The sequence below is a fragment of the Poecilia mexicana genome, unplaced genomic scaffold (assembly GCF_051168715.1).
Source record: "Poecilia mexicana isolate PSO_F unplaced genomic scaffold, ASM5116871v1 scaffold_11, whole genome shotgun sequence".
Lineage (NCBI taxonomy): Eukaryota > Metazoa > Chordata > Actinopteri > Cyprinodontiformes > Poeciliidae > Poecilia > Poecilia mexicana.
Window position 1 is genome coordinate 19,905,387 of NW_028263380.1, and position 25,491 is coordinate 19,930,877.

Below are 25,491 nucleotides of genomic sequence, written 5' to 3' on the forward strand. Positions count from 1 at the left end.
TCCCTGTGGAGGGACTGTCAGATGGTAAAGTTGGACCGATTTAGCGTCGGAGGTTCCCCAGGCGGGCAGGGAGCTGCAAGCAGCTTATCGCCCCCGACTCATGTGCTTTTTACAAGTTCCCTCTGAGAAAAACGGGCTTTTCCCCCATTTATTTTACTGTATATTCAGTTTATTAAATAATTCCTATAAAATTACTGAACTCAGTTTCCATGTGTTTAATGAGCAGCAGTAAAAATCTGACTTAAGTATTTTTTTTGTCACAACCAATGAAGAAGGATTTGGTTGTTTGGTGCATCTGTATGTAATTATGGCTTGGAGTTTATTAAATGTATAACGGGCCAGTGACACAGGGCTCTGTTTGTTTCACCGTGTTACTAAAGAACGTTTTATTTCTTCACCAGAACAGATTGATAAAAATTATCCTTAATTTCTTATCCAGTTGTTTCAAAAATGTTTCATATCTCTCCTTATTTGACCTTTTAATGCTTTAAATCAAGTTTTCTGATCCCTACCAAGTTCTACACACACACACTATATATAATGTGTGTGTCTCTTCCCCCCCTCTCTCTCTCTCTCTCTCCTTCCCCCCCTCTCTCTCTCCCCGTCTCTCTCCCCCCTCTCTCTCTCTCTCTCTCTCTCTCTACCAAAAGCTTTACTCTTCCACCATCTTTATGTAAATTAAACGTGTTTCTGTTGATCTCAGGAGTGAAATCAAACTTTTCTGATCACCTTCTGTTGATGATGATTGATCATGTGACTGAATCGATCATCTGTGCTTCCTGTTGAACCTCATTAGTCACACTGTTTGGTTTTCATCAGGGTTTCCTCCAGCTCCCTGCGCTCCGTCACGCGCCTGAAAAGCTGAAATACTTGGTTTTTATTAAGGACTGCAGAGTTATTTAGCAGAGCTTTGAACACTGATGATTATTGGGGTGTTTGTGTGTAATAAATTATACAAAGTCCAGACTTTGAATTAATATTAGAAAATGCAGTTTAGGCTTTATCGCTGTCAACTTAGCAACTTTATGAGCAGGAATTAGAGTAATGATTAAGGATGGAGTGTGACAGCTTCTTCCTCCGTTAAAATATGAGCTTGTTGTCCTAATTCCTCCTCCTAACAGGAGTTACTTTTCCATCACCTCCCTGAATAACTTAGTGCTTCTGCTTTCTCCTGGAGATTAACCACCTTTCCCCTTGAATGAAGCTGATTTGTACGTTTTTAAGTTTATTCTGGTGATTTTCCTTTGTGTTAGTTTTTGGTAAATCACGCTGGTGAGTCTGGATGTTTGGTTCACTCTTGTGATTTATTCTTTTAGTTTTGAGTGAAACAGTAAAACTGTCGCAATAACGATTGTTCTGCATGATAATTTACCCCAGGAGTTTCTGTGATGAGCGATAATATTGTTGGTTTGACGTAATATAGTGATAATCTCTTAAAGATCAACAAACTTTAATGTTGATCTGGAAGATGATTTTAAATGTTTAAAATAAATGGATAAAAATTATAAAAAGGGTAGGCCTGTAGGCCATAAAATTAAATTAAAATTTTGTTGTGATTTTTTATTTTTTGTTTACTTTTACCTGCTTAAAATATATATATATATATTTTTTAAATTCAATCTGTATATCATTAAAGGTCCAAACCAGAGAAGTGCCTTTGAGCTGCTGATAAAAGAAAAACAAGACATTTCCAAATGCTTTGTCATCAGCTGTTTTCTATTGTTTTGGCCAAATTTTTATTTTTGTCTGCGTTTGTGACTGGGGGCCAAACAAAGTCATTTCTAGGGCCACAAATGGCCCCTGGACCACACTTTGAGCACCACTGAATTAATGGAAATAAAAGTCACACATCATAAATTAAATGGATAATTAAGTTTCTGTAAAGAAAATTGGCCTTTAAAAAGTGTTGACCGGCAGAATGGAAATTATTTACATTTTATTTTATCATGCAGTCAATTGATTTATTGGTTATTGTGATTATTGGACCAGCATAAAGGTCTGCAGCCTTTACAGTCCAACGAACCATTTTTACCCTCAGTTCATCTAAAAAACATCATGTAGAGTCGAACACGTTGCATCAAATCAGAAAACTTCTGATTTCTGATGAACATCTACTTTAATAAATTTGTCATCTTTTGAAGAGTCAACATTTTATTTCTATTCAAGTTTATTTCATCAAGGACAACACAGTAAACAAAGTTACATGATAAAAACAAAGCAGACAGTTTTAAGCCTCTGAGCTCTTCTCAGGTTTTAAAATAAACATAATAAGACATTTGCTAACAGAACATGGATTTATCATTATAGGATGTTATTTGTGGAAAATTATGTAAAAAAGTACATAATTTCCAAGTAATTTAAACAAAAATGGCTCATTGTGGCAAATGCAGAACCTTCCTGTTCACATTTAAAAACATTTTTAATCTTATCCAGATTTATTAAGAGACATGAAAGATGGAAACTACTGCCTGCATTAAGAGCTGGAGTTGAGCTCATGGAGGCTAAAAACGTGTTTAAATTCTGGGTAATTAATAATTAAGTAATTAAAACTCCAGATTTAGTTTAATATTTTATCTCCAGAATCTAAAACGGAGATTAGGCGAATGATTTCTTCTTCTCTTGTTCCTTCCCGCCACAGCGAATCGTTTCTCTCCGTTTGGTTTTCTCCTCCGCATCTTTTCCTCACGCCAGATAATTAAAAGGCGTTGAGATTAAAGGAGAGTTAATTGATATTCAGCAGTAAGAATCGTCAGTCGGCTAATTTCCCTTTGATATGACAGTAAAAACTCAGAATCCCACTGAATTTGCAGACATGCCACTGAAATATAACTTTAAATTATGATTTAATGTTGTAAACAAAAACATCCAACATGGTGTTTACTATTACAAACAATCATTGTCCTGGTCATCTACCACCTGCTCCACATCATAAACAAAAGTTGTTTTTTTAACATGTTTTGTAAAAAACTTATTGAAATCCTGCGCACAAAATCTTACCAAGTATTTTTGGTCTAGTTTCTGAAATAAAACTAACTTAAAGTAACTTTTTAACAAGATGTGGACTCTTGTTTTAAGTAAATAATTCCTTAATATTGATGAACAAATAGTTGCTCCATCGGTAGATTATTTCACATTTTTCCCATGTTATAAGTTAATTTATCTGCCAACTGGCACATTTTCATCAACATCAGTTATTTACTTATATACTTAAATCAGTATATCTTGCTGAAAAGTTGCGTTTAAGTTGGTTTGTCTTATTTCAAGTGAACTAAGATATTTGCACCATGAACTAAACCAGAATTACTTGGTAAAATTTAGTTTTTGCAGCGTAAAGGGAAGCAGATTAGACTTTGTTTCCATTTCAGGAGCATCTGTGACACTTAATGTTAGTTAAAAATCAATTATTTAGTATTTATTTTAGGTAGAAGTGAATTTGTCGTGCTTTTATGTGCTGCAGGTAAAGGTTTACATGAGTAAAGGCGACGTTAGCGGTGGGAATATTTCCGCTCTGCTGTCTAATCCCTGCTCCTCGCTCAGACACTTACACTTGTAATTCCCAGCCAGATCCGTCTGAGTCAAAGCTGCGATTTGAGTTGCCAGCGACGGCGCGGATTAGCCGGGGAATCCTGACTGAAGGCTTTTCCTCCTCTCTCTGCGGCGTGTTTCTGAGCGTCCGTTTGTGTTTTAAAGGAAGGAATCTCATTCTCGCCATTATCTCAAACCCCTTCATCAAAAAGCAAAGCCCTCCATGTCCTCAGAGCGCCAGCCGTCCCTTTAATCGGTAATGAAACCGGCTGAATGGCTGGAAAGAAGATGAATGCCTTTGTATAATGATATTATAACAAAATTACTTTGATTTTCTGTGCTGTGTAATGGATCAGAACAGCCTCTCCAATCAGCTTTAATGTAAAGACGTTACAGCAGAATTAATTAATGTAAAGACTGCGGCTATCGAGCCAAATTATCCTGAAGAGGGCTGGCTTTTTAATGGCCAACACTGGACTGTGTTTACTGCTTTTTATGACGTGCCAGCGGGCCGGCGGCGTGTGAATGCGTCGGTGACTAATTGACTGAGGTCAGAGGTCGTCTTCTGGTGGCCGGAGCCCAAATCTGTCCCGACACAACAAGCAGAGATCCAGAGCGGCAGCCGAGTCTCTGAAGTGGAGCCTTAATGTAGGACTTTATGAAAAATTCATTTTCTTTCTCTCCCCTCCTTCGCTCGGCCGCTTTGATCCGATTCACACGGAGGAAAACCAGAGGAAGGAAAACTCCTGATTTCACTTTCTGAGCCCAGATAATAAAATCCAACTCAATGCAGATCAGAGTCCGTGCTGCTGCTTTTGTTTGTGTTTAGGTTTTAACATGGAGCTGAGTGTTTCAGACCCGTCCATATAAATACTTATTGATCCCAATGGGAAATTAAATGTTGCTGTAATTCATATTAATTGAACTCTTGTATAATAGTGATGATGACTGTTGGCAGGAAGGGTCTCCTGTAGCAGTCTGTACCACAGCAAACTTGAAGACGTCTCTGACTGAAGACTCTCCTAATGTAACTTTGCATTAAAAGTGTAATTTTTCGCTGAATGACTCTTCATGGCAGTGATGAACATTCCTGAAGTTTATCAGGTGTTATGAGTCTAATTCAATCTTCTTCAGTAAAATTATTCCCTCTAGTTTTAAACTTCTCCTTCACAAACTCATAACGTGACTCTTCTCTCGCTTCTCTGGGAAAATATATATTCATTCGCCAGTCTATTTTTTTATTTAGCAGAAAAACAAACCTGACAGTTGTCCAGTTACCTTTAGTTTTTTTGTTTTCGGCTCGAGCGAACTTTCAGTTTCTGCTCTTGGTTTCTCCCTCCGCAGCTTGAGCTACCTGGTGCCTGAGGGATTTGGGTTTTGTCTGGTCAGCAAGTCAAAGTAATCCTGGATTTGCCCGGCTTGCTTTGTAAAACGCCCGCTGGGTTTACTTTCAGCTTCCCTCGGTTTACAAAGCAGATCTCGGCCCGGTCCAGTCGTCTGTCTGCTCTCGTTTTGGGTCACACTCAGTTAGACTGTTAATTCATGAGTGCCTGCTTCTCAGATTGCTTACACAAACCCAATGAACCTCATATTACCAGAAATCCTGGTTATTAGGCTCAGCCGGGATCAAATGTGCGCTGGTTTTTGTTTTTAGGTTGTAAATGTGGAGTTTAGCGTGTTTACAGACGCAGAACCTGAGCTGCTGGGATGAAACGCAGCTGCAGCAGCTGAGCTTTGTTTGCTCAGGAAACGGATCCATGAGACGGACCAAAACACAGCGACTGTCATGTTTCTCATGTGTAACTGTTACATGAAAATATGAATGCATCCTTTACAAAAATGAGCCAAATGTTAGAAGATTGTTGTTTATCAGAGTCCGAACTGAAAGTTAAAACTTACTCAACCGCTTCGTCTCTCGTTCAAATGTTTCACAATATTTTTGGTGTTTGACTATTTAATTATTGCAAATGTAATTTTTTTTCTATTTATACTATATAGTTATAGTACTTCCACTGACATTCAGAGAGATGCCAGGGTGGCCATCTTGTTTTACAGCTTTTATTTATTTGGACTTTTAAGTTCAACTCTAAAATCAGGTAATATTTTTTTTATTGCGATATAAAATGAAAACTTTTTGTACAGTTTAATTTTATATAGTCTGATTATTGCTTCATTTTTCATTTTACAAGAATAAAGTGGTAATCTTATGACATCTCCAACAAAATACAACAATAATAGAGGAATGTTGAGCGTCTTGTTACCACAGAGTGGTGTTCTTACTAAGAAAAAATAAAGTTAAATTACCAGAATAAAGCTGTAATGTTACCAGAATGAAGTAAAAAATTACCAAACAATTTATTATTCTGGTTATTTTATTTTTAGAGTGGCCCTAATACTGCGCATCTTCTGAAGTTATATTAAATTATACTTAATAGAAAATCTTAATGTTTCAACTTTATCTTCACATTTTTATCAGCAGCATATCTTTAAAACAATCATGCAAAAAACTTAATTATTTTATAGGTCTTTAAGGTCATTTATTATATTTATAATTTATTGTAATACATTTATCGTAAGAATTCTGATTTATCGTTGTCATGACAACGATCATGTCATGGTTGTCCAGAGCTGATATTTCACTGCCGTTTCATCGCCTTTGGAGACAAACCTAACAACAAACATGAATATCTGTTGTTCGTATCGGCCCAGTTTTATTTATAGAGCCAATACCGATATGTTAAAGAATTACTAATATTGGCCAGCAGCAATGTTGGTGGTGATATATTGTTCATTCTTAGGACGAATAGTGGAAAAAATTGTAAAATTCACCATCCTGACAACTTGGACAGTTTCAGTTTCAGAATTTATCACGATACATGATAAACGATACGATAAGTGTCCACCTTTCTGACGTATTAAATACTTCATCCAGTTTTTGATTTGAGGTTGTTTTTCAGCTTTAGTTGCAGCGACGGGTAGCTGAACTCGTTGCATCACTGGTGCTTTTACTTTGAAGGCCGTGAACTGAGAGAAAGGACCGTCCCTGCAGTGGGAATCTGTCTGTGTTTCACTGCTTGCTGTGCGTTTCTGCGGTTTCTGCTTTATTGCAACAGCCGGAGCCCAAAAGCCCAGAATAAGTCACAAACTGGCGCATGAAGGCAGACGTGCTCACCTCCACACATGACTGCACCTGCCTGTAAGCTCACCAATCACCGCTAACATTCCAGCCTGGGTCACTGTGCCGCTTTGCTCTCTCTGCAGGCGGTTCTGCTGCGTGCAGCAGGTCAGGCAGCCTTCCAGTCTGCTGGCCGCCTCAGAGACCAGATGGTCGATCCAGGAGTTGTTGACTGGTCACTGCATGTCTGTGCAGAGCTGCAAATGCGGCTAAACGCCAGAGAACGCAGGATGTCTGCAGGATGTCTGCAGGATGTCTGCAGGATGTCTGCAGGATGTCTGCAGGATGAATGCAGGATGTCCTGCAGGACGTCCTGCAGACTGTCCTGCAGGATGTCCTGCAGGATGTCCTGCAGGATGTCCTGCAGGATGAATGCAGGATGTCTGCAGGATGAATGCAGGATGTCTGCAGGATGTCTGCAGGATGAATGCAGGATGTCCTGCAGGATGTCCTGCAGGACGTCCTGCAGACTGTCCTGCAGACTGTCCTGCAGGATGTCCTGCAGGATGTCCTGCAGGATGTCCTGCAGGATGAATGCAGGATGTCTGCAGGATGTCTGCAGGATGAATGCAGGATATATAGGTGTGAAGGTTTAGAGTTGCACTAATTGAGGTTATGAATGAAATCTGCATTTCCCTGAGGTTGATGCATAATTTCTCTGATAATTATTCATGTATCACGATATGCCAGGCAGCCTTCATAATGAAGAGGCTGCTGCCCTGAAAAACCTGCAGCTTCATGCCTCCTTTTAGAGAAACATGAAATGAAGCCGATGCTGCAGATATTAACCTATTTATTATTTGATTAATTGGATGAAATTGTACAAAGTTTTCATTTAACTGCTTAAAACCTTTTTTCTATAGCATTATAAATAAAACATGCAAATAAAAAACTAATTCACTTCCTTTTTTATGTAAGAAAATATTTTATTGCCTAAAATGAAATACCATGGCATTTCTTTAATGAATATAAACTGGGTGAAACTTTGGCATTTGAGAAATTTTCATTTTATTCACAGACAAAGGTGATTTTTATATAATGCATCTTAAATGTATGTATTTTTGTACAGTTTTGGCTTAATTGTTGCTCTAAATAAGTTGGTTTTTTTCAGAAGTGGCCCTTTTTTGTGGGTCTGTATATTACAGTTAACAATCGATTACTAAAGTAGTTTATTATTTCAATAATCAATTAATCACAACCATGTCAACCCTAATTAAAAACTACATTATTTGTTTACAAACTTATCAAGGAGGCATTTTCTGAATAATAAACTAGATTTAGAACAAGTTTACAATGTTTTATATTTTTTCATCTGAAATGTAAAATACAGATATTTTTTGTACAGTTTTGATTCTATATAGTCCAATTAACGATTGATTACTAAATCAGCTGACTATTCTTTCAGTAACCGATTAATCACGATCAGTCCGATTAATCGTTTCAGGCCTAATTAAAAACGGCACTGTTCTCTGTTTACAAACTTCCTGAAAGCACAAGGAGGCGTTATCTGAGCACCAGACAGAAATCGGGTATTTCGGGTCTCACTTGTTGGCGTAATGAGGAAAATCCTGTAAAATACACGCTGGCAGTCGCGCAGGAAGGCGCCCAGAATCAAAGCGAACGTCTCTGAGAAGCGAAGAAGCTCGAGAAGCGTTTAGAAATCCCCCCTGAGGAAGAGACTGGAGGCTTTCCAAACTCTGGAATATCTTCAAGGACAATCAGCTAAACAGCTGATATTACCAGGGCCGTGTGAAATCGATTGCTCAAGGTGTTATCTACGCCGCAGAAATGGCTGGTAATTAGTCATGGCTAAAGGAGTGTTACAGAGAGCGAGATGGATTTAATCTTAATAGATTTCACTGCACTGCAGATACAGGAGCTCCCTCCTCTTCCTCCTCTTCCTCCTCTGATGTGCTGCTGCTAAATTCGCCCAAACCTCCAAACGTTTCGAGGTATTTTATTTTTTTCCTCTAACGCAGCCCACGCTTGGCAGCTGTGCTTGATTTTATTGTTCAGAGTCTCCAGCTGCAGTGGCGGTGAAGGAGCCATTATTAGTTTGAGCGTAAAGCTTTGGGTCCACAGCAGCTGTTGACTCAGAGATCTCAGCAAAGCATTCAGAGACAACAGGGGGACAAAGTCGGCTTGTTTGCTCCTCTGATGTCATCCTGATTAAGTTTTCAGTGATTATGTGGGGAGGCTTGTTGTTCTGAACACCTGAAGTTTAAAGTCTCTTTGGTGTTTATGTTTCACCTCCAGCCAGGAGTCACTGAGTTCAAAGGAAAACCAAGTCCCTGCGCTGATCAGTCCTCCTTCTCCGTGTGCAGTACGAAGTTTAACCAGTTATTATAGTTTTTCATTCTGGTTTAGTTTATTGTGTTGTGACTCTTTGTCTGATTCAGTCATTTTTAGAGTGTTTTTGTTAGTTATTAGTAGTTAAACATTGTTTAGTTTCCAGTAGTTGTAGTTTTAATGAATACCTTTGCAAGGCACTGTATACCAGGGTTTGAAAGATGAAACCTAAAACTTGAGTTTTTAACCATTTTGTTTGTCTAATTCAATCAGTTTCAGTTCATTTTTAGAGTGTTTTTGTTAGTTATTAGTTATATTTTGGTTAGTTTCCAGTAGTTATTTTAGTTTCAGTTTTTTCATATGGTGATTGTTTTGATTATTTATACAATGATTTGGTGGTGAATATTCAACCGCAGGTACAATAAAAAACGCTTTGATTTTTTGTTGTTTACTCCCAACATGCTGCCATTTTGCAAAATGTTTGAGGGAAAAAAATCACATCAGGGTGAAAGGCTAATGCACAGATTCATAAAAATAAAGGGTTTTATGATTTCAGTACGTTTTGGTTTTACATTATAGTTCCAGTTAGTTTTTCCTCATTACCATTCTTTATTTATTTCAGTAAAAAAAGAAAAAGTTTTCTCAATTTCAGACTTGATGCTTCATGAGATCAAATTATGAACAAGACATTTTGTGAAATAATCTGAAACTCGCTCATTTTCATTAACATTAAGGAATAAAATAAGCTCCTACATCTTAGGAAAAGTTACTTGTTAAGTAAGTTTTGTTTTATTTCAAGTTCTGAGGTTTTTGTATCAGAAACTAATCCAGGTTACTTTGTAAGATTTAGTGTTTTTGCAGTGTGAGTTTATAAGTTTCCTTCTCGTGTCGTTGCATTTCCTGCAGAAGCTGAAGCAGAAGAACCAGCAGCTGAAGCAGGTCATGGACCAACTGAGGAACCTCATCTGGGAGATCAACTCCATGCTGGCCGTCCGCAGCTGAGCGCGGCGCCGACCCACGCTGAGGTCGGAGAGAGACCTGCAGGTTGGATAGACAGACGGACGGACAGACAGACTGCACTTTACATGAGAAACGGGAACTCTGGCAATATCAGCGCATTGGAAACCACAGAAGAAGAACGAGTGACGAAGGGTTGGATGGCAGAGACAGTTCTGTCTACCTCGGTGATCTATAATCAGATTTATTTAACCTAAAGATCAAATATGTTTCATGTATCTGTAGCTGCAGGCTAAATGAAGAAATTATTTAATCAGACTATACATCCTCCAGACTGAAGTTTGAAGATAATTGGACTCCGAATTGAAGGACGTGAGACTCACTGAGGCTAAACCGTATTACTAAACCGTATTTACAGCTAATCATCACTTCTTGACTCGATGTAACATCATCAGTGCTTCACTATGACTGAGTCTGACCACTCTGTTAAATACTCTGCTCAACTATAAATCGATTTGAGATTTCAGACATAAGTCACTGTTTGTTTTTCTTTGTTTGCTAGAAATCATTCTAACAAAAATGCTGTTGAATTTTTTAGAAGTTTTGGAGGTTTATTTCCTGTTAGGGAGATCTCTTCTTCAGGCGAAAAACGCTCGAGTTACGAATTTTAATCTTAATAAATGGTTCCTGGATGGTAAATCAACAACAAATCACTTGTCTTTTCCCTGTCAACCATTCCACAGTGCATACAGTGGGTTGCTAGGTGATGGACGGAACTCTGCTGGGGTTGCTAGGTGACGGACGGAACTCTGCTGGGGTTGCTAGGTGACGGACGGAACTCTGCTGGGGTTGCTAGGCGATGGACGGAACTCTGCTGGGGTTGTTAGGCAATGGCATAGTAGCCTCCTGTGTGTGTGTTTTTTTTCTTTTTTTTTTTTTGAAACGACTCATTTTCCAGACCCCAAAAAACATTAATTTATTGCCCAAAAATGGCCGGGTGTTTGTACAGGCAGTAGAGACCAAAATGGAGGTGCAGAACCATAAATAGAACATGTTTCAGATGATTTTTTGCTACTTTTTTTGAGAATCGCTCCTGTGTAGTTGGGAGTTTTGGGCTGAAAGATCACCTGTTCTCCAAAGAAGAACCGTAAACAATTGAAGCATGATCGAACGGTTTGAGGCGCTGGTCTTTGATTCAAAGTGAGAAACGGATGCAGACACTTTGCATCGTACGCTGCGTATTTAAAAGTCTGTAAATCACCAAGCTAATTGTAATTCTTCTGTCAGGGTTGGAAGATTGCGGCTCTGCATGAGGAGCCGGTTCCTGTGCCGCAGTGAACCTGCAGAGAGCTCCGGCTTTTTTAATTTGAATTTCCAACAAGCTCCATCAAAGGAAGTCCTAATTTAAAAAGGCTGCTCTCATTAATAAACATCGCCACTTCACCTGAAAGTCACCTGCTGGCAGCTTCCAACAGGTTGCTACATTTCCACAGCTAATTCTTCTGTTCTTTAGAGCTGAAATGTCACTTTTCTCTCTCTTTATTTCCCATTTTGAAAAGCCTTTTTGTTGTTCAAAGCCTGATCGAGGTTCTGATCGTGTGGAGCTTTCAGGCTCAGTAGGACTTTTGTTTTTCTCCGAGTTTCTTTTTACGGATTCTTCCGATGGAGAAATGAGTCCTCATAATATTACAACCTTTAGTCTGATGATTTTATTTTATTTTTTTGAAAAAGTATTAGGATTATAATATTACCAGCATAAAGTCAGATTACGACTTCATTTTCTTACTTTATTCCTGTATTATTTTGACTTTATTATGATTTTATTGTATTTCTTTGACTTCTCATGATGAGTACTCTGGTAGTACTATGACTTTGTTATTGTAATATTATGAATATTTTCATATTATTACGACTTTATTCTCAGAAGATCATGACTAAGTGTTGTGACTATTCTCATTATTTTTGACTTTTTCCTCATATGACTATAATCAAAATATTGACTTTAATCTCATATTATTACACCTTTATTCTCATAAGATTATAACTAAGTATTTTATTGTCGTTTTATTACAACTTTTTGTCTTGTGTTAATTAAACTTTATTCTCATATTACAACTTTATTCTCATAAAATATGAGTCATAATCTCAAAATTATGACTAAGTATTGCAACTTGGGCCGCTCAAGGCTGCTTGCAGCTTTAATTTGACTTTATTTTCACATTATTCCGACTTTTTTTCTTATATTGATATTTTTCTGGTAACATTACATTTTTTTCTACTTTATACTACGGCTACTTTAAAACTACTTTTCTCTCACCTGACTTCATTCTCATAATATTTTGACTTAATTCTCGTACGACTTCTCGTAGTACTACGACTTTATTCTCATAATTCCTAAACGTTTTTCTCCGTGGCTCTAATTCTCCGTTGTAGATCAGTAAAGTTAGACGGTGGATTAAAGGAGGGAAGATCACAGAGGACATAATCTGGAAAACGAAACGTGATCCGTAAGTCTTTACCATCGCAGATCTGCAGGCAGCGTGTTTGATACGACCCGTTTAATAATTCACAACACAGCCGGGTCGCGTCAGAGCCGGGTTGCAGCGCTGTCGTCCGCAGGGAGAAGGACAGCGGCGGCGTTGGAGGGAATCGATGTTCAGAGTGGTGACTAATAAAGCCGTCCTCGCAGAGCCGGTCACCGCGGCGCTGAAGGACCATCATTACTGTACAAACAGAGAGCCGAGCTGCAGCTGAGCCACAGGTCGGCCGCCGGGCCGTTCATGCAAAAACACTCAGCAGCGCAAATAAAACGAGAGAGAGAGAAAAGCTTTTATCGATGCTTCTCTGCAGATTATCTGGAGATGTTTGGTTCTTCCAGGATTAAACCAAAAGATTCAATCAGGCAGAAATCAGCAGCAGCAAATCCATTTTTGGTATCAGATTTTTTAATGTAGTTGCAATTACTAGAATAAAATCATATTAGCAGAATAAAGACACAATAATACTAAAATTTGAGAAATTATTAGAAAAAAATGTTTTGAGGGCAAAGATCTGATGTGAGCTGTTCTTCTGATTTGAAATAATTCTTTGTCTCAAAGTTCTGCCACTGATGGACATTTTGAAGTGTTGAAAGATTAAATATTTTGTATTTCTAAAACCAATACCACCGTATAACTTCACAAGAGTTTTGATTCCTGCAAACATCCATCACCAGTCCAAAAATTAAAAATAATCTGAATTATTCAGTTAAAACATTTAATCTCCCTTTGGGATTAATAATTTTAAATTTGATGAGAATTAGGGTTGGTAGGAGTTTTTCTTTTGAGTGACCACAATCGTAGCGACGCATTAAGACGTTTAACGCTTTGAGCTAACGTCACATTTACAGGCGGACCGCCAGGTGACACCCGCAGACCACCATCGGTCCGAGAACCTCAGTTTGAGAAAACGTGTCAGATATTGCACCATAAACTGCACTACTACTGAAGAGGAGCACGACTTCAACATAATTTTACTCTAGTAAATGTAAAAAGTATCCGTCCAACAAATTACTCAAGTAAAAACGTATTTGGTAAAAAGTCAAGTGAAGTACTGAGAAACTGATCGATTTATTAATCATTTAAATACCGACTCAGATGGACCAAAATGTAAAGGTCAGAGGAATTTTTAGCATTTTAAGGATGAAAATGACAAAAGAAATCAGGAAAATATTTCCAAATCAGTTTTTGTCAATAAAAAACTTATGAAACAGTTTGACAAAACTGTCCGGTGAAATTTTGGTGAAAACCTGTTTGCTTTTCATTCAGTGGGTAGAAAAACCAGAAATTTTACTCAAGAGTTGAGATGCATCATAGTAAAAGTACTCAAAAGTAAAATTACTCCTAAAAGTACTTGTTTTCAAAAGCGATACTGAAGTAAATGTAAGTAGTTTCCACCCGGCTGTGGCTCCACCTCTGCTGATCGATCAGAAACAAACTGCAGACGCTCAGCTATAATCAAATATGAGTTTATTTTTTATTATAAATCATCCTTACAAAATGGTCATTTATCTATTTAATTTGTGGCATCTATAAAAGTCTTCTCTTAGTTACAGGGAGGAAAAGGCATCAGGACAGCCGGGCTTCACCGATTCCCTCACATCAACAGGAAGCTGTCGCACATCGTCACCACGGTAACGGCGTCCAACACGAAAACAATACAGCTGTGTGTGTTTGTGAGTGAAGCTGCGACTCCTCCAGTGTTTAAACGTTTGGGATCCTGTTGATAAAAGGCACAAATCAGGAACAGACTCGGAGTCCGGTTCTGAACAGAAAGACGAAAATAAAACCCAGACGCTGCAGCCGAGCTCTCTGGTGGGATGAGGAGTTTTCCCCTCACTTTGCTCCGTCACACTCGGTTCAGAACCATTACCGTAATGAACCATCTGGAGCGACCCAGCTGCCTCCGAATCCATGCCGGGACTTCATGATTTGACTCCCACAGAGAACCGAGACGGCCCAAATCTAGATTAGCGGGGATGTTTTTGTGAGATTAGAGCTGCGGCGATGAGTCTGAAAGTTTCCCGTTTGTGTGTGACGGATGAGACGGGCCGACGGGCCCGGACAGGAGGAAATAAACCGAACAAATATCAGCTGCTCCCCTCAGAGACGCAGGACTGATGTGCTCAGGTCCAACACAGTGCTTTGGAAAAGTATCCCGTCATCGTTCAATGGGATCAATAAACCAACACAAAGTAGCTCATAACTGTGAAATGCCCTGCAAAGAACAAATAGTGTGAGTGTGTGTATGTGTGTGTGTATATATATATATGTGTATATATATATATATATATATATATATATATACTGCTCAAAAAAATAAAGGGAACATTTCACTTTAATTTTGTGTGTGGCTCCAAATCCAGGCCTCCATTGGTTAATAAATTTGATTTCCATTGATGATTTTTGTGTGATTTTGTTGTCAACACATTCAACTTTGTACAGAACAAAGTATTCAATGAGAATATTTCATTCATTCAGATCTAGGATGTGTTATTTGAGTGTTCCCTTTATTTTTTTGAGCAGTGTGTATATATATATATACATTATATATATATAAAGAGTGGAAACTTTAACTCAACGTAAAAATCCCAGAAAGTTTTAGAAATTAGAAAGTTGCTCATTTATCGTGTTAAGAAATCTGATTTATTCTCACAATAAATTCAAATTATTAAAGTTTAAAACCACTAAAACAACTATTAGTTTTACAATTTCCTCCACTGTTCAATACATGTATCAATACATTTGAAGATATGATTAAGTTATATCTTAATCAGAAGATAAGTTAGTGTGATCAGTTTAGTGATATAAAACATGTCTTTATGTGACTGCAGGGTTTCCCTCAGTGTATTATAAGCCTGGCGGGCCACCAGGCTTTACTCTTGCCCCCGTCAGGCTAAGCAGCATTTATTTCAGTTTTTTTAATGACTCCCTTTTTTAAGACTTTATAGTTGGTGTTCAGGTGCTAAACTTAAATCTTCCAGTAACGCATCATTACCAAGTGATATTTTCAAATTTCCTGTCAACTTTTAACTGAAAAACACGACGAGCTGCTGGATGAAGAACTGACCCGACACCCAGAACCCCGGGCTTTTCTGGGGAAACCCTGGACTGCTGTCCTGAACAAGCGCTTATAAATGTTTAGTATACTTTTTAAAATGCGTATTTGTGGGACTATGATTGCTGTTAAACAGCTACAAAGAGCAATAAGTAGTACTTATTGTCACTTTAATGGTACCACAAACTATTGTGGTACTACTACTGAGCGTAATGAGCTAAAGTTAATAGTGAAGTCAGAGCAGTGTGTTATGTGCTAGTGTTTTTAGCTAATATGCTAACAGGTGAGTGCTGCCAACTACTGTATTTCATAGTTCCTTATCTAGTGTGCAAAAAGCTACAATGATAGCATGTAGGCTAACACTAGCATGTTGACCTAAAATAGCATACTCCAAGTAGCTTTTACTTGGATAAAAGCTAAAATGCTAATTTTAGAACAGTGGCTAACACTAGCAAATAGCCAAAGTTTTTCACTAGATTTTGAACTGACTAATGTGGAAATGGTTAGCTGTGACAGCTTTTTTTTTGGCAGAATGAGGTTTTCCATTCATTCCAGTTGAGTCAAAATATGCATAAAAAACATACAATTCAATAAATTAAGCTATTAATTAATTAATATTAATCGTAGCTGTCATGTCTTGAATGACCAGAACCTTGTAGAAGTTCAAATGACTACTAAACAATCACACAATTATTCATGTTTCTAAGTTATTAAATAAAATATTAAATAAAAAATCTGATAAGTGCGGCATGCCTGATTAAAGCAGCCAGTTTCCTTCAGTCCGCCTGTGTTTTTATTTAATGTAAATGTGAATGTAGGTAGGAGGTGAAGATGTGAAGAACCTTAAAGCAAAGTTAGGTAGTTTTCAACAAATATGGTGCAATTGGTCAGAAATGTAAAGTGGGTGTGGTTTATGTTCTACTTCCTGCTTTAAAGTTTAAATTTGAGTCTCATTATGGTAACAGAGAATCTGTTTACAATCCACAAAAAATCTGCCAAATACGACAGAATGTCTTCTGAGGCCACAATTCAACATTTTTGGCTACAATGAGCACATTTGCATCGTGAAACATGGTGGTGGCAGTATCATGCTGTTGGGTTTCCTCTGCTCAGCACTGAGAGGGAAGCCCTAGATGTGTAAAGTTGGTAGAAAAGGCCAACAGGCTTGCAGTCAGAGGTGATTCAGTGTGGCTGAATAACAAATGTAAAAAAAAAACATGCCGCACTTTTCAGATTGCTCATAAATGTTAGGGCCTCTGTTTTAAACTTTAAAATTATGTACTACTTTGTGTTTGGTCATATAAAATACATCAAAGCTAGCTGATACTTTCACAAGGCACTGTTTGTTCTGATTGCAGTTCTCTTGAGACATTTAAGACTTGATCCGGACCCAGATGTATCGGATGAAACCAGAACCAGATGTGCGTTGAACCCAGATTCTGCTTAATGGCCCAACAATCTGGATTAAACAGATAAAACAAGTACAAAACGGTAAAAAAAAGATGATATGATATGCTGAGAGTTGTAAAAAAAAAGCTTTTGTAGCGATAAAATAAAAAAGCAGATAAAATGTGACTGTTGTTCAAGGAACCGATCGAACCCGGTAGGACCGAGTTTTCAGGTGAACGTTTGCAGGTCACACATGATGCTTCACCACCAGCTCTTCTCTCTTAGCTGAGGCCTGACGAACGGAGGAGAAAACGTTTTAATCAATCAAACTGCCGAGGTCGTCTGATATGTGGAGGGAAAACCAAAAGAAAAAGGAAAAATGGCGTTTAGGCAGCGTGATGCGCAGCAAACAGCGAAGGCAGACTGCGAGGTCAGAATGGCACCGATTAAAAACAGAAAAGATGGCGGTCAAATGAAAAATTAATCTTTACTCCATTAGGATCGTGTTCATGGAAGAAAAGGTTTGGGTTTGTTCTCTGCTGCGAGCAGCCGGCGTTCAGCGCTACGAACGCACGGAGAGACGGAAATGAGAGGAAAATGGGTCACGAAACGGGACGATGTCCCGGGCTGGAGGAACGAGCCGAGGGCCGGACGGAACCGGCGCCAGGCCGGATCCCTCACCTTCAAATCAAATTAAACTGGTGTAAAACACTTGAGCTGCAATATTTCCAGAGGTCATTCAAGGTCAAATATTTACAAAAATCAAGAAAATTTGGTACCAAATGTGCTGCCATTTTTTTTAGCTGCACAAAACATGGCGCAACTTTTATCAGTTTTACTGATTATTATGCAAAATTAACTTTTTCTACTTCCATCAGGATTTCTACTGCTTCTAATATCAGCCAAAGTGCTTAAAAGAATCAAACTCAGCCATTTTAAAAACCTACGGAATGCAGACGCTGCCCCGTCACCTAGCAACCAAAACGGAACTATCACGTTTGTTCAGCTGGTCTGACCGCTGTATGCGCTGTACAATGGCTGCTGGAAAAATGAGAAAACAAGTGCTTTGTTATTGACCTTCCGTCAAGAAATCACTAATTGCATTCTTGTTGGTTGTGCAGGAGGCGCCTTTCTGATTTTCAAAGATGGATGGTTGTAGAATTGCACATTTTGACACATCAAAAATGAATTTGCTTAATGGAAAAACACTAATTACAAAACAATCCTGTTGTCGATTAAAAAGTTTTGCTGCTAGGACATTTTTTTAATTTGGAAAATGCAGTGGACACATGAGTGTCATGACAAACTTATTCACACAGAATTTTAATTGCAAATTTATGTTTTTCCAACATTAACAGAGACAAAGTCTGTAATGGAGGCATTGAGTTTCGGGGGCGTGGCTATCAGGAGCTTATCTCGATTTAAAGTGACAGGAAACAATGTTTTGTATAGGCCACTGACCAGTTCAAGGAAGCATAATGGGTCACCTTGGGCAGGTTGACCTCTGGTGAACCTTTTTTTTTTTAAATCTTAAAAATTATAACGGCAGAAAGGTAGTAGCACAGTTAACCGACACCATATTCCATTTGATTTTTCCAGGTTTGTTGACCTTTGACCTCTGGATCCACTTATTGATCGCTTTGAAATCAGTTTAATTTAATTTGAAGAGCAGGTGATGGGAGACCGACTCTCCGGTCTCTCCGGTGTGTCGGGCGAACACCAGCAAACTGAACCAAAGCTCTGTGTGCGAACAGCTTCTACCTACAGGAGCCGGATCTGTCGGGTCCGGTTTCATGTCCTGATGCGGGCGAGGAACGCTCAAACGCCCCTCCCCTCTCTACCATCCTGCACATGTGCGGAGAAAGCAGGAAAGTCGACGTCCTCCAGGGTTTTTCCTCGTACAAAAAAATATTCTAACCCAGTTTCTTCTCGTCTTTAGTCGTCAGTAGTGCGCGCCGTGTGAAACATCCAGTTCTGTTTGTGTCTCTGTTTGCATTGTTTCTGTTTCCTCCTGATTCCCGTCCGGATCAGGTCCGGGGAGCAGCGGCGGCGGCGGCGCTGTGGTCATTGGCGATGTGCTGAGTGGAAGACGGAGCGCCGTCTCTCCCCCGGCTCTCCACGGAGTCTCTGTCGCGCGCCTCCCCCTGCGTGGAGTCTCCCCCGAGGGGGCGGCGGTCCTGTCAGAGCCTCTCGATGTCCCTGTATTTTTTGCGGAGGATGGAGACCTGGTCCTTGAAGAGCACGGGGTCCAGCCTCATCTGGGAGTGGACGAGCGGCATGGCGCCAAACCAGCTGGCGAACTTGTTCATGCAGGTCTGCCGCTGGGCGAAGTGGTCCGGGTCGGCCCAGCGGGACGCCCGAGAAGACTGCAGGAGGAAACACACATTTACAACCATTTATAAAACATGACTTACAGTTAAAGTCATGCAGGTTTTCAGAGATCTACTTACATTTAGGTAAATGTAACCCAGATCTGACTGTCATGAATGTCTGAATGTCCCAGTTGTGATTTTTTAACCCACATAATAAATCTAATTTGTTATAAACAGGAGATGTTGCACCTTTGCCAACTTTTCCATCATAGTTCTGCTGCAGAAGAAGCCAGAGGCGTTAAATCAGGACGTAAACAACGGCTGAAACACAGCAAACCTCTTCATTTACCATCATTTCTGGAAAATAGCCTCAGTCTTTTCAGTTTGGTCGGTCCTGAGACTTAAATGTGTTTTTTTTCCCCTCTGTGTTGCATTTTTATGTCGGAAAACATTTCTATTTACAGCAGCTTGTCATCAAAGGATCTGATTAATGAGCTATTTGAAATATTTGTTCCTTTTATGTTCATACTTTGATGTTTTCTGAAGTATTTGTGTATGAATGTTGCTAAATAAATAAACTTGCTTTATCTAAACAGTGCAGATTATTGAGACTTAGACAGACGGAGGAGTCTGAGATTTAAAGAATGAAAAACGTGGGAATCCTGTCAGGAACTCAACTGAAGGACGGATGGATAAAAACGCTTTAAATACTGGATAAACAGTGATTAAAGCTAATGGTTCAGACCTACTAAATCATGTTTGATCCATGATGATGAGCTCTGATTTTATGAACGAAAGCAGTCGGGCTCTTCTGTTTTATTTCTCTGGAACGATTCGTCTTAACATTTCAACTTCTGATTCAGGCTCCGTCTGCAGAGACGGGAAAACCATCAGAGGAGCAACAAACTTCTCCATCAATCATCGGCCGCTTCGTGTTTTTGGTTTTGGGAATCTGGACGTCGTTTCCCTTGTTTCTGAGCTTTCGTCCTGCGGCCCCCAGGGGCCTAGCTAAAGTACAGCGTTATAAATCAAGCTGTTGAGAAGCAGGGAGAGCTGGGTGCAGCTCAAAGGAAACAATGGCTGCAAGATGAGTCACGGCTCAGAAGAAGGAAGAAAATCAACATAACTCAGGTTCTGGTCCAATGCTACAAGCTTCATGATTTACTGCATTAGTGATGATAATAAAGTTATTTTGGTTCCTCCCCGCCTGCCCCATCATGGTCTATTAGTAATAATAAAGTTATTTTGGTTCCTCCCCACCTGCCCCATCATGGTCTCCTTGTACTGCTTCTTCTGTGTGATCTTGATGGGCGGCAGCTTGGTGACGGCCGACACCAGGAAGTTCATCAGGATGTCCTCGCAGTTGGCCAGCTGGTCCACCATGTTCTTCAGGCTGCTGGGCAGGTAGTGGGTGTACAGGAAGTGGTAGTACCTAAGAGACGGGAGCTGGATTAGGATTACGCTGAGATTACAGAACAGAGTTACTCTATTTGGGATTTAAATATGGCGGCTACTGACAATCGGATTTAAAAAATTGGCACATTTAGCTTCATTTAGCCTCTAAAGCAGAGTTGGGTAGTAACTAGTTACTTTTACTCTGTTACTTTTACATAGCAAAACAAAACAATAATATTGTTTATCGCAATAACGTCTGGGACAATTTATTGTTCGGCAACAGTTGTTATAGTGGTGGGAGCTAACCTGGGCTGACAGATGGAGGGATGAATGGATAGATGACTAGAAGACACTTTTAGAGAACAGGACAGGGAGTAAGTGGTGGGATCTGGAGAGACGAGCGTCTTCCATATTATATTTCCTGAATGATGCTTCTACTCCAGCGTGATGAGAGCTGTATTAGTAGTGATTAGGAGGTGCTGACTGGCTGACTCCGGCCTGATGTGGCATCCTCCTACCAGCAGATTGAAGCCATATTAAAGCTGACAGGACATCAGCTGAGCCTCATGTAGGAGCTACAGAGCTCTGCGTTCAAGACAAATTGACTTTTATTCTAAAACGTAGTCAGTGTCAAAACCCTGGTTTCCTGAGGCTGTGCTCCACTGAACATCACATCTACTTTATGAACTGCAGATCACTGCTTCAAAGCGCTCCATCAAAACGGAGACGAGCTGGAGGGGATTCTCTGCAGACTCAAAGTGGGCGTTTCTACAGACTGGCTAAAGATTGACTGATTGGCTACTTCCAGCAACAGAAATATTTCAGAAACTTGCAGAAATCATCTATGGAGACTGCTTTAAAAAGTTGAACGAGAAAAAAAGAAGCTAAGAGTACAATTTCTTTGTCTCAAAAACCAATTTAAGTAACTTTTTTTGTGTTTTCAATATATATTTATTAGTTTTTAACTACTTATGCAACTTTCACATTATTTCAGTAACAATAACGGCTTTTGTTTTTAATGTAATGAAAAGATATCAACATCCTCTTCCTACTCTCATTTCTGAGAAGTCGCTACTGTAAAACTGCGGGATTTATATTGATGCTCTTATTTTGAAATGTAATCGGACGTACATAGAGGCGGAAGGAGAAGTTATGGAGACGCCGCTAACGTCTGAACGGCTAACACAATCTGTCTGCCGTTATTACATCTAAGTGGAGTAATCACACGAAGTTTTCTGATACAGTTTTACATCACTTCAGTAAGAAAAACTAAATTTTTTTGTTTTAGAATAGCAAGATATGAACATTTCTTAAAAATCGCTACCGATTTATGTTGATGCTCTTATTTTGAAATATAAACGGATGTTCTGATAAGAGGGGCGGGAGGAGACGTTATGAAGACACTGCTAATGTCGGGCCAGCTAACGCAACCTCCTGCCTGTCGTCTTAGTATCCAAGTGTAACCAACCCTGAAGTCTTCTGATATCCTGGGTTACATTAGCGAGCCCATAAAACGAAACTGAAAAATAACAAATGATTAAAAATCCGAATCCATAGAAGTAAACTATTTAGTAAAAGAAAACGTCGAATGACGGACGTTAGTTTCGTCCAATCAAATGCGGCTTTCGAGAAACGTCTTCCCGTGGAAAAGCCTACTTCGTCTGTAGACGTTCCCATGTATATTATGTACCATTTACTTAAAACCTACCTGTGGAACATGGCGGCGCCGGTCAGAACCATAGAGTAGTCGTTGGTCCATTTGGAGGTGTAGCCCCAGCGCTCCTTGTTGCTGTCCCAGAAGTGGCTGCGGGCCGGATAACCCACGATCCGCTCCGGGAAACTCTGCCAGACGGTGAAAGCAAAGTCCACCTGGACAAAACGTTAACAAGGAGAGAATTTACCGTCAATATCATGAGAAAAAACCCCAAACAGATTTATGCAGGGTTGGTACACTTTTCAGTAAAAATACAGGCACTTTTAAGTACGTTTTCAATATTTTCCAGCACCACACTTTACTAATTAATTAAAAAACTATTTCAATTCACTATTATATGATGTGTTAGTAAATAACGTCTTGTGATAATATTCAACATTGTACGTAAATTAAACTTGTGTTTTGTAATGTCTCTCGCACATCATGTACCCGACTGCTATGAGAAAAAACACAAATAACACCCACAAATTGTGGGTAAATGATCTTAATGCTCAAATTAAATACTTAAAGTTACAAAACAAATCTAAAAAAAAAAAAATTGTTAGGTGTTTTGGAATTCACCAAATAGAAATATTTTTTGTAATTCTAACGAACCTAAAACTGAAGAAGTTTTAGGTTCTTATAATAAATAAGAAATATAAAGAATAATAAGAATATAAATAATAAATATAAATAAAAAATAAAAAATATTTTTTATTTTTGTAATAAAAAATATTACAAAAATATTTTTTGTAATTCTAACGAACCTAAAACTGAAGAAGTTTAGTCTGATTTTACTTCAGACAGTGAGAAAAAAAAGTTTTGTGTGTCTTTTTATTGGGTGTATAAAAATAACTGGTTTCACCTGTAAATAATGCTTTTGAAATTTAGGCTTTTATTCAAACATTAAATTAATCTTTATTACAAAACTGAAGTTTGAAAATAAAGCACTTTCAATGACTTTACATGGATATCAAGGACTTTCCAAAACTTGAAAACACCTAATTGAAACTCAAGGACTTCAAGCAGCAGTATGAACTGTGACTTTAAGCAATTACTTAACTATCCACAGTAGAAATTACTTAATTTCAGTTATCTGATTCAAGAAGTAAAACATAAAGTGATACATTTTAAGGGTTAAATTAAAGCTTGTAGGGAGGTTTGTGGTAAATTGAGTCACCCCTTGTTGCTAGGAAACGGGAAAAACACTGATCAGGGAACCAAACAGGTAGGAGGGCTGCATCATTTATGAAGTTTGTAAAGGTAAGAAACATCATGGATAAAGGGGTTAAGACTTTTATTTCTTTAAAAAATATTTTTAACTTTTTAAGGTGAATTTAATCCATCATAAGCAAAGAAAACTGGGACAAAAATCTCCAAAGTGATGTCAGTTCCTGCCTTTAAGGGGGACGAATACGCTCTCATTTATAGGTTTGGATTGTTTTTCTCTCATAATTCGTTTGATTACTGAGGTTATCTTTCTGAAACAAAAGCAAAAATGGGCCCAGTCCCCTCCACTGCGCCTCACATAAAACTCTGGAGTAAACAGGAGCATAAAAAGAAAGACTTTGTTTAGATAAAAGCCCAAAAGCGTCGCGGTGAAGAAAAAGTTTTCCTCTGAGCTGACATTAAAGCTGCGACTTCTAAAACCTACGGAGAACAGTTTGTGCTCAGCTATCTTCATGGGAGGAACACAGGTGGAATTAGTTTTGGGTGATGGATTCCTGCCTCCCTCGGCTCTGCCATCTTGATCCACACCAGCAGCCTTTTTATGAGATCTAATTCTGCGCTCTTCAAAGCAGCATCTGGCTTCCCATGGTGCTGCGCCAGAACTCGTCCCCGGTTTTAAGAAAAAAAAAAAACAAAAAAAAACACACACATAAACACCAAACCCAGGAATGATCCTGGTACACTTTTCCACAGCATGTGGAACAAACAGAAACAAACAACAAAATCACTGCTGCTCCCAATTAGGCAAGCGGACAAGATGGGTTTCCAACAGACAAAAAACTGAACAGAAGTGAAAGTAAGACAAGAGATTTAGAAATAAAACCAGAATAAAGATTGTCTATTAGGCAAAACTCACATTTTGCACATTTTTATACTTCGGTTTTGGTCTCAACTGATTCTAAAACCACTTACCACTCTAAAAGCACTTAAAAACCCCACCCTGCTGTTTTTTGGTAAAAAGTTAAAGATGGTGTCTGGAAAATGAGTCATTTCAAAAACCTAAGTCACAAATCAGCAAGCACTGCCCGTCACCTAGCAACCCCAGCCCGTCACCTAGCAACCCAAGTTGAGTTCCAGAACAATTTGATCACCTGAATAGTCAGTCCATATATACACCACTGAATATAAAAATATCTAAAAAAAAAATCCAAAAATATAAACAACTGTATATCAATAAAGTACCTACAGATAGAATTAAGTAGAAATACAATAAATAGATCCAGAAAATGATTTTTTGTACGTACAGTGCACATCTTCACAGAGCTCACATGAAGCTAACTAAAAAGCACATGTGATTTATTTGTTGTTGCTGTAGCCATGTTGGTTGTGAAAGAAGCTCTATTTAAGCTTTTAAAGATGTACGGTTGTATAATTGCGTATCTGTTTGCTGAGTGTAAACGTTGAGTTGGGGGCGTGGCCAGAAACAGCTTATTTGGATTTAAAGTGACAAGATGCCTTAAAACAACCCATTATGAAATCAGCTCAAAATAGGCAGAACTGAACAAACTAAAATCTCATTATACGATTTTGAGCAAAAAACGTAGTGAACATGTTTTGTATACATCTACACTGACATGTTCAAGGAAACTTAATGAAGGTGTTTGATCTGCAGGTAGCCGAACGGAAAGATGGCGGCTGTGGTGAGGAGTTACCTCTGTGGTGGACAACACGGTGTCCTCGTCCAGGCTGAGGACAGCGTCTGTCACGATGGACTCGTACGGCAGGAAGCGGCTGCTCATGACCTGCAGGGAGGAGAAACAGAACCCAGAGTGAGAAACGAGCCAGAACAGCTGCAGAACCGGGTTCATAAATGATTATTTGGTTACGAAGCTCAAAGAGGCTGAGAGAGCAAAGGGAACCAGATAAACTCTCAATTCATTACACATAGTTGGATGTTTCCTCTTCCTATTGATGATCATAGTTTGGAAACT

The 25,491-nt window shown here is 38.9% G+C and overlaps 2 protein-coding genes and 1 long non-coding RNA gene across 6 annotated transcripts in view; 2 read left to right on the forward strand and 1 right to left on the reverse strand.

Moving 5' to 3' along the window:
• med30 (mediator complex subunit 30) overlaps positions 1-10,656 on the forward strand; it is a 48,500-nt gene extending 37,844 nt beyond the window's left edge. For all 4 annotated transcript variants that reach the window (XM_015005394.2, XM_015005391.2, XM_015005393.2 and 1 more), the window contains exon 5: positions 9,896-10,656. In XM_015005394.2, the coding sequence (XP_014860880.1) occupies positions 9,896-9,991 (96 nt within the window). In that variant the 3' untranslated portion in view covers positions 9,992-10,656. The remainder of the gene's footprint in view (positions 1-9,895) is intronic.
• A 3,280-nt stretch (positions 10,657-13,936) lies between these two features.
• Positions 13,937-25,491, reverse strand: part of ext1b (exostosin glycosyltransferase 1b) — a 148,885-nt gene continuing 137,330 nt past the window's right edge. The window contains exons 8-11 of the mRNA XM_088010397.1: positions 25,213-25,302; positions 22,346-22,506; positions 20,503-20,674; positions 13,937-19,296 (exon numbers count right to left, since the gene is read on the reverse strand). Coding sequence (XP_087866523.1) covers positions 19,111-19,296; positions 20,503-20,674; positions 22,346-22,506; positions 25,213-25,302 — 609 coding nt within the window. The 3' untranslated portion in view covers positions 13,937-19,110. The remainder of the gene's footprint in view (positions 19,297-20,502; positions 20,675-22,345; positions 22,507-25,212; positions 25,303-25,491) is intronic.
• On the forward strand, positions 19,255-19,835 carry LOC148156492 (uncharacterized). The gene is made up of 2 exons (XR_015764658.1): positions 19,255-19,386; positions 19,480-19,835. It is a non-coding gene; the product is annotated as an uncharacterized LOC148156492 (long non-coding RNA).